We start from the raw sequence: 12,749 nt of genomic DNA on the forward strand, positions 1-12,749 counted from the left end.
ACCTGTAGATTTTGGCCTGTAGCTCAGCCGCCACCTAGGGAAACCTACCAAACCTGTGCATTTCTGAAAACTAGAGACCTAGGGGAATCCAAGATGGGGTGACTTGTGTGGCTCGGACCAGGTTCTGTTACCCAGAATCCTTTGCAAACCTCAAAATTTGGCTAAAAAAAAACACATGTTCCTCACATTTCTGTGGCAGAAAGTTCTGGAATCTGAGAGGAGCCACAAATTTCCTTCCACCCAGCGTTCCCCCACGTCTCCCGATAAAAATGATACCTCACTTGTGTGGGTAGGCCTAGCGCCCGCGACAGGAGACGCCCCAAAACACAACGTGGACACATCACATTTTTTCATTGAAAACAGTGCCTACCTGTAGATTTTGGCCTCTAGCCCAGACGGCACCTAGGGAAACCTACCAAACCTGTGCATTTTTTAAAACTAGAGACCCTGGGGAATCCAAGATGGGGTGACTTGCGGGGCTCTGACCAGGTTCTGTTACCCAGAATCCTTTGCAAACCTCAAATTTTGGCTAAAAAAAAAGCATTTTCCACACATTTCGGTGACAGAAAGTTCTGGAATCTGAGTTGAGCCACAAATTTCCTTCCACCCAGCGTTCCCCCCAAGTCTCCCGATAAAAATGATACCTCACTTGTGTGGGTGGGCCAGGTGCCTGCAACAGAATAAGGCCCAAAACTTGTAGAGATAGAGGGGATAGCACAGCGAGTTTATAAGGACATATTCTTTTATACATCTTTAGACTGACTCTGCTGTGGGGACCCACATAAGTGAGGTGTCATTTTACTTGGGAGACTGAGGGGAACACTGGGGAGTAGGAATTTTGTGCTGGAGTGGTGATCCTTCGAGGAAAAGTCAGGAAAATATGCTTTTTTAAAGCAAATTTTGAGGTTTACAGAGGAGTCTGGGTAAGAAAATGTTGGGGGATCCACGCAAGCCACACCTCCCTGGACTCCTTGGGGTGTCTATTTTTAAAAAATGTCTGGGTTTGGTAGGTTTCCCTAGATGAAGGCCGCACACAGGACCAAAAACATAGGTGCCCTCTCCCCCCCAAATACAGATAGTTTTGTAATATATCGTTTTGATGTGCCCACATACGTCCGTGATGTGCCACACACTAAAATTTTGAAAAGAAACACACTTAGGTTATGTGAAAAAGACCCCTCACCCACCAACCAAGTTGGTGGCATGCTTCATCATCGGGGTCCCACCTGAGGCACCTAGCGTGTCACAGGTGTGCTGCGACGCCTGATTACAGCGGAGCAGGTTTTGTCATTTTTACCACACATACTGGTTGGATTTGGCACGAGGGTGAGTGATGGTTCAGTGGATCAAATTTTACTAACAAGAGCTTTCACAAAAATGAAATGCACTGTTAGTAACTGAAAGGCAAAAAACTGAACCAATGACTCACAGCTCGTGAGCTGTAAAGCCGCGACAAGGCACCAACCGCTTTACAGTCCATTCACACAACTTTCATACATGACACACACAAGGCCATTCACTCCGCCAGCCACGGGCCCAGCACATTACAACACTCACATCGACAGACAGCGCCACTCAAGGGCCCATCACTTACATACGCCCACATGCCTGATACAACAATCACACCAGCTGATGGGAGTGTGTGGACTGGTGTTTGGCTGGCAGTGTGTTGCAGTAGCCAACAGCAAGTCAATATGTACACTCTCAGCCAAGCCCCACTCCACACACAATGGCATCATTTTTTATTTTTTATTTTTAATCAGAGGAACCCCTAACTAAGTAGAAAGAATTACAAAACTACGAACACAAAAGCTCTAACTAAGAACATGACAGAAATGCTAACCATGAAACTAAACACATGAAAATACAAAACAGACATGAGTTTACACTCATGGTTGTTCCCAGAAATTCTTCTGGGTGTGGTAATTCTTAAAAAACAACCACCGACACACAGCCCAGGCTTTGAAGGACAATCTGGGCAGTACATTCGAGTCTCCCTCCGGATACCTCATCGAAAACACACTCTACATTTCTTAGCTGGAAAGTCTTTTTTGGGTGTGGGAGGAATGTGCTCAGCAAAGTGGCGATCTTTCAATCTAGCCACATCCTCCACCACTGCTTCTCTAGGAAGTCTGGCCTGTTCCACCACAATAAGGCTCTCTATCACGGACTCCTGAAATTTCACAAATGTCATCTTTGACTCTGGAGACCTATCCCTAAACACAATAAAAGCATTGAAGGTTGCTAAGTGGAAGAGGTGAAGTGCTAACTTCTTATACCAAACGTAAGACTTACGAATAGCAGCATAAGGTTCCAACCTCTGGTCAACTCTATCTACACCTCCCATGTGCTTATTATAATCTAAAATGCACACAGGTTTGCGCACTTCAGCAACCTGGCCCCAAACAGTCACAGGGGAAGTACTCTCATCATGGATGGTGCTTAGCATGTAAACATCCCTCTTGTCTGAAAATTTCAAAGCTAGCAGCTCCTCGTTCCGCAAGGCACAGCACTGTCCCCTCTCAAGTTTTTTACAGACAAGTTCCCTTGGATAGCCTTTCCGGTTAGAACGGATTGTGCCACAAGCAACTGTGTCCACTCTAAACAATTCCTTGAACAACTGCACACCAGTGTAGAAGTTATCTACATACAAATGGTGAACTTTGTTGAACAGTCGTCTACCAAGATCCCACACAATTTTCTCAGTAACTCCAAAAGTGGGAGGACAACCAGGGGGGTCAATATTGGAATCCCTACCAGTGTACACACGGAAACTATACACATATCCTGTCCTACTTTCAGACAGCATATACAATTTAATTCCATATCGTGCCCTTTTGCTAGGAATGTACTGCCTAAAAACGAAACGACCCTTGAAGAGGACCAAAGACTCGTCCACACTTAACTCTTTGCCTGGAACATAGACCTCCGAAAACCGATCTACAAAATGATCAAGGACAGGCCTAATCTTAAAAAGACGGTCAGAAACTGGGTGATCTTGTGGCAAGGCTAATGCATTGTCAACAAAATGCAGCATCCTAAGAAGAAGCAAATACCGATTACGACTCATGGTCGCTGGAAATATAGCTGTTGCCATCAAGGGACTAGTAGACCAATAAGAAGCCAGTGACGGCTTCCTTATCAACCCCATCAAAAAAGTCAAACCCAAAAACTTTTTTATCTCCTCCAAATTTGTGGGAATCCACTGGGCAGCTCTAGAGTGTGGCCTAAGTCTAGCAGCGTTGTCCCTCAAATGCTGCTCCGCATACAAATTAGTCTGTTCAACAATCTCTTCCAAAAACATATCATCCATGAATAACTCAAAGAAATTGATAGGCATAAAGTTCTCTGTATTGGCGTTACACCCCGGGAGACCAGTAAAGGCAGGCAACACTGGCTGCTCCATGTTTGGGGCAACCCAGACATCAGGTCTTATAACGGGAAACCTTTCAGCACCAGGTTGCTGCACTATTGGCACATCAATGTCCTCCTCTAAAACAGGCCCTTCATCTGCACTGAGTGTGGCTTCATCATCAGAAGATTCCCCTCCAACAGAAACATCACTGCCAGAATCTCTGACTTCCTCCTCTGCTTCAGATGCAGAGTCCGTCTCATAGTCATGATCAGACCGTGACTCAAAAAGCATACCAACCACCTGCTGAGCGGTCATCCTGCGGCTAGCCATGATCTCTCCTGCTAAAATTAACTGGACAAATTCACCACCAACAACCAGCACTGTGTAAGACAAGTAACAAAGTGTAGCTTTGTTAGTAAGAGTTATAAACTCAAAAACTATACCGCTCACTTGCCTGAAAAAGCTTGATTCACCAGCAACTACACAGCAATCACCAATGATATCCCACTAAAAATAAAGAAAGAAAGGCAAATTAGAAATAAGACAAAAGAAATATCATTGTGCACAAACCTAAGGACAATTTCACACACAATCCTGCATTTAGTACACCCCCTACAAACATGTCATTCATGCATGGCAACAATATTTGGAGTAAATTGTTTTTACTTACCTAAAACATGCAACTGTGCAAACTGCAGGTCAACCACTGCCAAAACCGCAAGGAGCCACAGCAAATAAAGCAAAAGCTTTGAACTAGAACAAAAAGGAGGAAAACATTTTTTATCACAAATGCAAAGACTTCTTCAGTTGACAAACACCCCACCATCAAACATTTAGAAATTGGTGCCTAAGTGGATTCTGCCATAGGGGCAGATGGGCCTACTAAAAAAATAGGCCTGTCTGCCCCAAGGAAGCTAGAAAATACCTTTAGTAGTGTGTCCCCATGGAGAGCGACCCTTGCCAAAGGGGACAGCCCTCAAACAAAAAAAAACACACACAACACTATCCCTGGTGCCTAAGTGGCTTCTGCCCCCCTTGGGGGCAGGTGGGCCTAAGAAAATAGGCCCATCTGCCCCCAGGGGGTGCAGAAATGGCCAACAGGTCAATGCTCCCCTTGGGGGGGTGCGCCCCGTGACCAAGGGGACGCGCCCCCCCCCCACAAAAATAAACAAATAAAAACAATCCCTGGCGTTCTAGTGGTTTCTGCCCCCCTTGGGGGCAGATCAGCCTAAAAATAATAGGCTGATCTGTCTCCAAGGGGTGCAGAAATGGCCTGGGTACATGTGCCCCCGAAGTGGGGGGCGACCCTTGCCCAAGGCCCCCCCCCCCCATCCACTAACACACACACACACTATCCCTGGTGTCTAAGTGGTTTCTGCCCCCTTTGGGGGCAGGTGGGCCTAAAAAAATAGGCCCATCTGCCCCCAGGGGGTGCAGAAATGGCCAACAGGTCAATGCCCCCCTTGGGGGGGGCGCCCCGTGACCAAGGGGACGCCCCTCCACAAAAATAAACAAATAAAAAAAATCCCTGGCGTTCTAGTGGTTTCTGCCCCCCCTTGGGGGCAGATCAGCCTAAAAATAATAGGCTGATCTGTCTCCAAGGGGTGCAGAAATGGCCTGGGTACATGTGCCCCCAAAGTGGGGGGCGACCCTTGCCCAAGCCCCCCCCCCCCCCCCCCATCCACACACACACACACACACACACTATCCCTGGTGTCTAAGTGGCTTCTGCCCCCCTTGGGGGCAGGTGGGCCTAAACAAATAGGCCCATCTTCCCCCAGTGGGGGGGCCAGAAATGGCCAACAGGTCAATGCCCCCCTTGGGGGGAGCGCCCCGTGCCCAAGGGGACACCCCCCACAAAAAAACACATAAAAAAAAATCCCTGGCGTTCTAGTGGTTTCTGCCCCCCTTGGGGCAGTTCAGCCTAAAAATAATACGCTGATCTGCCCTCAAGGGGGGCAGAAATGGCCCTAAAAGACATGCCCCCCAAAGGGGAGCGACCCTTGCCCAAGGAGGCGCCCCCCCCATCCACTACACACACTATCCCTGGTGCCTAAGTGGCTTCAGCCCCCCTTGGGGCAGATGGACCTAATAAAAATAGGCCGATCTGCCCCCAAGGGGGGCAGAAAAGGCCAACAGTTCTCTGCCCCCTTGGAGGGGGCACCCCTTGCCCAAGGGGGCACCCCCCCCCATATAAATACACATAAAAATAAAATACCCTGGTGATCTAGTGTTTTCTGCCCCCCTTGGGGGCAGATCTGGCTAAAAAGTAGCCAATCTGCCCTCAAGGGGGGCAGAATGGCCCTAAAAGACATGCCCCCCCCCCCCCAAGGGGGAGCGACCCTTGCTCAAGGGGCCGCTCCCCGCGTGCCAGAAACAGTACATAAATACAGAAAAATAAAATCCCTGGTGTCTAGTGGGCATTCCTGCTGACCAATCGCAATGCGATCGGGCAGCAGGAATGCTCAAAGAGACACCGGGGGAAAGGAAAAGCCTTTCCTTTCCCCCAGTGCCTCTTTAGCCCAAACCCCCCACCCACCGGGAAGAGGAACTCACCTCTTCCCTCAACGCCGCACAGGAAGCAAATGGCTTCCTGTGCGGCGATATCCCCATAATGAAGTCAGCGCGCGATCGGGCGCTGACGTCATTATGGGAGGGTGGGGGGGTGGAAGGGGAAGGGCTTCCCCTTCCATCCCTGACTTTGGGGGGTGGTGGGAAGCACACAGAGGGAGCGAGAGCGCTCCCTCTGGGCTGTGTGCCGAGGACGTAGTGGCTACGTCCTCGGCACAGCAGCACTGTGCCGAAGGACGTAACCACTACGTCCTCGGCACAAAAGGGGTTAATATAGTTGATAATCTGTATTGTTATTGTTTTTATCTCACAACCATAAAGTTTTTTTGTGTGTAAACCCAATTGAAGTGATTTATGCTGTTATCCTCTTATGCTTTCAATACAAAATCTAGAAGAAAAAAAAAACACCTCAAAAAAAAAAAAAAAAAAAAACCAACAGTTTTCAGTTACTATACGCTGCACAGACTGTAACTCACAAGGCACGGATCATGGCCTCACACATGACACCATGGACACAATTTTCAGTGACGTCCCTGATAATACTAGCACACTTTATGAACAGAGATAATGTTTGATGGTGAGTGTGTGACTTGGCCCTCCTATTGACATGACTCACTGCGCCGGGACATCAGACAACTTTTCAACTACATTCCTGGAATGTCATGGGTTTCACAAAAATAATAAAAATGTTTATAATTTGTATTATTGTTTTTCCGTACTACACCATGAACAAGTGAAATTCTGTAGGAAAATTAATCCTTAATGTTCTGTCCTCTTTCTGCAGGAAACTGTCAGCTCATTAATCGTCATAATGCAATTCTCTGTGCTTCTAGTCAATACCATATTTTGTACAGCAAAGTCACTTGAGCACTAGGCTGCAATGTACTTTTAACACTGTCCTCTGTATGAAAATGTAATACAACCATACACAACAAAGGCCATTTGTGAGTTGTTGAGCATTACTCATTTATTTAGTTAAACTGATCATTTCATGTCAGTCTGCCCAACACTAAAATTTTGTTCATGCTTGAAACACATATGCCCTGTTTAGTGTTTCCAGAAGCAGGACTGGTTCTTTGAGGGGACAAATCGATACCAACGCTCATCTCTTCTGTGAAGCGTAGCTTTGTTGTCTATGTTGTATATTATTCAGGATGTACAGGATCCTTGGCAACACCACCATTTTCATTATTATTTCATTATTTTAAGATTAACCCAACCACCAAGCTTTAGAGTGGACATGTCTTAATTACTGAAGGTATTCTCACATTCTCGCATAGCATCACATGTGAAAGGCCGTTCTTCTTCAGTAGATTCGCATAAAATAGTTGTAACCTATGTCAAAAACCACAGAAATTACTTGTAAAAAGTAGACGGTTTAATTCTAAGATACAACTTCTACAAATGTTCACATGCACAGTAGTCAGTAATACTAGACTACACATGCCCAGCAGCTGTCCTGGCTCCTGGGAACTTCTGTAACATGCGTTTCAACATTGTGTTACCCAAACCTTGTCCTTATCACCCGCTCCCAAAAAACCCTGCACAGCTGCGATCTTAGGTGGAGAAGAGTGTGCAGTGTTGGGTTGGCAATTGTGACAACGACCAATCAGTGCTGGAAGTTCGGGCTTTCCTGGTGTGGAAGGGTGATCAGCCAGCTGAGCTCCATGTATTCTGCCTAGCCACCTACCATTAAAAACTAACATTATTTTTCTGAATGCCTCAAATTGTTGGATTACTTAACCTGCGACTTTACCACATCCATTAAAAGAAATAATACAACTAGTGGAAAAATGGGTTCTTTGTAAGCACATTTGACACGACCTCACTTCATACGAGCCAGGAACGAATGTCGTGGAAACGTTATATTAGGGAAGCTACAAGGGTATCGATCAACTAAGATATCAAACTCTGTTGCAGCTACTAAGGTCCCATTTGTCTGGTGAGCTGCTGGTGTGCAGTTGAACTTCGATTCCTCTGTCTAAGAGCACCAAAATGAGAGAGCCTGCAGAAACCAAATTTTCTTAGGAAAAGGCTGTGAAAGCTTTATCTTTAAAAGTGTTGCACTCCTTACCTGTAAAATCCTTTGAAAGTGCTTGTTGGACGAACCCACCCATGCCTTCGTACCCCAAGTAGAACAAACCAAAAATGCTTCCTTGAAATGCTGTTAGTAATTACCTATCTCTACCATTACTCCTTTAATTTGGGCCATAAATATATTTTCTTCTATTCAATTGGTAACATATGCCAAAATACTTAAATAGAAGTACAACGGGGACCAAAGTTCTCTTGACTTTCACACAGACATATTCACGGGGTATATCATCACTTGAATAAAGATATTTAACAAAGTGCAGAAGACACAGTGCTCTGTGGTATGTGCAAAACCTTTTAAAAAAACATTTTTTTACTGTTATCTAAAGAGGCAGCATATTCAGTCATATTGATAAAAGTTTAGTCGTGTCTGTATTTTGTGGATTATTAGAAAGCAATCAAAGTGGGTCAGTGTCTACATTTTGATCCAATTAACAGAGTCTAGGCCCAGCTAGCTTTTCCTGTAATGTTTACATATTGTAAGGTTTACATATGGCGTTATGCTTCTATAAATAAAAATTTTAAAATATGTATACCTTATATAGTTCATCTCATAATTACATGTTAATATTTTAATGTGCTTTTAGGCTCTTATTCATGGATTGAATCGACATTATTATTCCATCACCATCAACTACAGGAAGAATGAGCTTGAACAGAAGGTATGTTTGAAGTTTTTTTACTTGGTTCTGAAATATTAGGACAGATTAGTTGAAGGCTGCACAATGTACACATCATTTTAATTAATACTTTTTACTCAGTTGTGTATGTTCTACAACTTTTGATTTTGATTTCAAGACAATCTTGATATTTCGTAATCCCAAATGTTACAGCCAAAGACAACACCTTCGGACTTTGTTCAGCACTGTGAACTTTTCCAGGGCATCCACATTTATTTAACCCGTAGACCATATGATGAAGGTCATCAATACATAATCCCACAGTTGTGGCGGTTGCATGTGCATATTAGGGTCCCACTTATATTTTAAACGCCTGTTCCCTTTTATTTCAAATCAGGCCAACTCAACAGATGACACCTGATCCCATGTCAAAGTGACCTTGCGAGCTACAATAAACACCACGCTGATGCTAGTTCTTTCTCCATCAGCCTCAAAACTTAGGGCTGAACGTGATGGAGCATAGATCGAATGCAGGGACCATGTTCATGCCAGTGGAAAGTTTTCCTTCTAACGTCGACCAGTTTTCACATGAGAGGCTCTTCTCTACTAGGTTGTCATCGGTAAGGGTGCTGGCTTGATCCAGAGAGGGTCTCGTCAGCAGAGGTTTGCTGAAGCCTGTAGGCCTTGTCTGGAACTTCATTTTCTCAGTGCAGTCATTGGTGCGAAGAGCTGTTAGACCATCAGAAGTTCGCATTGGCGGGTAATGCGATGTGGGTGTTGTGAATACGAAGAGGTCCAGACAGTGAAGTCTGAGGTCTGTGTCTGGGAAGGTTGCATCGGAAGTCGCATGCCGGTCCTGCGTTGACCTCGGTGAATCGTCTCTGTGGTTTGCAAGAAGACCGGGGACGGTTCTTTTGTAGCTGAGGAAGCCAGAACCTCTGATTTCTCATCTGCAGTCTACTTCTTGCAGCATTATGGCTAAAGGAGTACATTTTAACATCAACCAACAGTCCAAGATGGGGGTGGTTTGGGCACCTCTTGGGTTTTAGGACTCACTCCAACAGAGGCCAGCAGCCTGCTTAAGGAAGATCCAGTTCCTACTGGTCAGTTGGGCAGTTACAGCAAAGCCTCCTGAAGTTTGTTGTGTCCCTTGTGCTCAGATTGTCAGCCTTGTCACCCATGGAGGCATTTCTGGGGTCCTGGGATCAATGCAAGCAGGGCCAGTGTTCTTTCTGTCCTTCCTTTGAGTTCCCACAGGTCCAGGAGTGTATATATGAGAGGTTCTGAGTATGACACTTTTATATCCAGTGTCAGCCTATGTGTGTGGCAGACACCCACATTGTCTAACACTAAACTGTTTATGGTTGGTTCTTCCCTTTCCCCTTTTTGTCTCCAGTCTGTCTAGGGAAACAAAGGGCAGGCAGGCCCAGATGTTAGCTGCATTTGCCGGTGACAGGGCAGGCATTTTCAGAAGTTAGGAAGGGGCTGGGTACATCCCTCAGGTTAACCTTTGAAGCTAAGGAAGGGCTGAGTACAACCCCCAGTCCATCTCTCAGGCCAGAAGAGGAACACACCCACACCAAATGCACTTTTGTCCCCTGTCTGAAAGGAATATCAATGGCTCTTGTGTAGTGTGATATGATATGCAGTCATGAGATCCTGGACATCCGCAAGAAGGTACATTTGTTTTAGGCAGAAAAATGGCAACTTTGCCAAAATTTCTAAGTGGAATTTTTAGAATAGTATTTTTAAATCATCTTTACAGAGAGGATGGTGAATTACAATTCAAATGAGTGGAAGAAGTATTTATTTTTTACTTGTTGACAAACTGAAGTTGTCACTTTTAAATGTAATTAGGTAACCAGGTATTAGTCTATGTGAGAGCTAGCGTTGCTGCAGTGAAAAACGTCTGGGACGTTTCACTGCCAGACAAGTAAAAGTACACATGTCCTGCGTTTTAAATACCATGCACGCTGCCCTCTGAGACTGTAGGGCCCACCTTTGGGGTGGCTTATACGTATTAAAAAGGAAGGTTGATTCCTGCACTGCTGGCGCAGTGGTAGTCCTGAAACATATTTTACAATGCTACTTTAGTGGTGTCACAATGAGTGCTGCAGCTGACTTGTAACATTTACTTTGCATGCCCTGGATGCATCTAGTACCATTTACTAAGTACTTAAAAGTAAATTAAATATGTCAATCAAGGGTATACCAATTCTATCATGTTTGGAATGGAGAGCACTATACCACTGTTAGCTTTAGTCAAGTGTTGATAATCCTAGTGCCAACAAAACAGGGTTCAGGAAAAAGCTGAGGGAATACAAAACAAAACATGATCATTTCCAACAAAAAAAACTCTCTCTCTTTTATTTTTTTATAGGTGTGCCCATACTTGCTTTATGCAATACAAAATGATGCAACCGGCCAAGTCATAGACTGTTATTTCTCTTTTTTAGCAGTGCTGTACAGCATGGCTAAAACCATTGGCTAAAACAGTAGGTCCTGAAGGCAAGACCTATTGGATTTGCCAGTGATTGTGAGTAAGGCATGTTGCATAATCCCTTGGTTTCAGAGTTTTACAAAAATATATGCATGAGCAGAAGGGCACATTTGAACATTGAGTATCCCCAAAGCACCTTATAAAAGAGGTTACATCCCTTTAAGACGAGGATCACCAACAGATACTTCCAGCGAAACCAGTAGCTGACAAGCTGCTAGTTAGTTTAGAGAGATGTAGTCTAATCCAGTATTTTATTTAGATGGTTTGGTGCTGAACTGTAGTCCGCTCCAGGGACATCAGGCAGGAAGAAGTTCTGCTCATCTCAACACCTGCAGCTAGATTAATCAGTAGCAGAATCCTACACTCACACAAGTGTGTGTGTGTGTGACAGTAACCATCACAGCACAAAAGACAGTTGTCATGGCAGCATCATGATTGATTGTGTTGCAAACCTCCATGCAGTCAGTTCCTGTGTGTACGAGTGAGCATGAGGCTAGGGAAGAAGAAAGCAGGGTGGTTGAGTTCAGGACTTCAGGAATCAGGATGTAAGTGTGGGATTTGGATATGAAAACTTCTCAAGAACTAAAAAGTACAGGAACCAAAGTTGGAGTGTAGCTAAGCCTAGGTCTAATTGAGGAGGGGATGGGTGTAGGATGGACCCTCCCTGTCAGACAGTGCTCTTTCCATATGGTAATACCTGACTGCTAAACCCAGTTTCATTTAGTATTACTGAAGTATATGGGGGGTCCTTGTTTTGATAAAGTTGGCCATTTCTGGTGTCAGTCATATTTTAAACACTTCTGGCCTAAACATGACCTTTCCTGCCATAATGGTGAAGTTCCTTTGTGTAATGGTGTTCAGAACTGTTATAACAGTGACCAACTAAGGTATATTTTGGGCATCCTTTGCCTAGTCATGACTAGCCCTGGGCTTATTGTGGCTATCCTAAATGTATCCTGGGAATTCTTAGCCTATCCTTGGTTGTCTCTGGGAAAATGATAGCCATATCTGACATTGTTTGCATTCTTTGCTTTGTGTTAGTCGGTCCTAGCATACGAATGGTAGCCATCCTTGGCATACTTTGGGAACTCTTTGCCATATGGTGTCCACCTCTCACATAATGGTTATCCTTGGCATAGTGTGGACATCTTTGAGAGTATCGTGGACATCCCTGGCATGTAGTGTTTAACATTTGAGCGTGTAAGGCATAAACAGTTCATGCTAGGAAGTTCTACATGTAAGTACTTAATTAAAATGTAAATCTGATGTTTGTGAGCCAAACATTTCTGGAGGAGTTTTTTGGGTGTATTTTTACCACATATGAAAAGCTTGTATTTGCTAACAAAATGCATTTATTTTCAGAAACAAACTGTTGTTTGTAATTGAGATGACTGCATTTTTGTAATATAGTTTGTGTTGATAGTGGAATAGTATTTCATTCTAAGGGGAGAAGACTTATTACTAATATTTCCTCTGTTCTTGGAGGAACTTGCCACTATCTGTGGAATTTCATTATTCATGTATAGACATTTTATGTTGATAAAGCTTTTTTATGACATTATGGCTAATAACCCGATGAGATGCACAGGCAGTAGATGGCAACTATTAG

General features: G+C 44.4%; 1 protein-coding gene across 2 annotated transcripts in view; it reads left to right on the forward strand.

Annotated features, from left to right (window-relative positions):
* PSMD14 (proteasome 26S subunit, non-ATPase 14) overlaps positions 1 to 12,749 on the forward strand; it is a 383,293-nt gene that overhangs the window by 305,121 nt on the left and 65,423 nt on the right. For both annotated transcript variants that reach the window (XM_069224236.1, XM_069224237.1), the window contains exon 8: positions 8,608 to 8,682. In XM_069224236.1, the coding sequence (XP_069080337.1) occupies positions 8,608 to 8,682 (75 nt within the window). The remainder of the gene's footprint in view (positions 1 to 8,607; positions 8,683 to 12,749) is intronic.

This window comes from Pleurodeles waltl, chromosome 3_1 (genome assembly GCF_031143425.1).
Source record: "Pleurodeles waltl isolate 20211129_DDA chromosome 3_1, aPleWal1.hap1.20221129, whole genome shotgun sequence".
NCBI classification, from domain to species: domain Eukaryota; kingdom Metazoa; phylum Chordata; class Amphibia; order Caudata; family Salamandridae; genus Pleurodeles; species Pleurodeles waltl.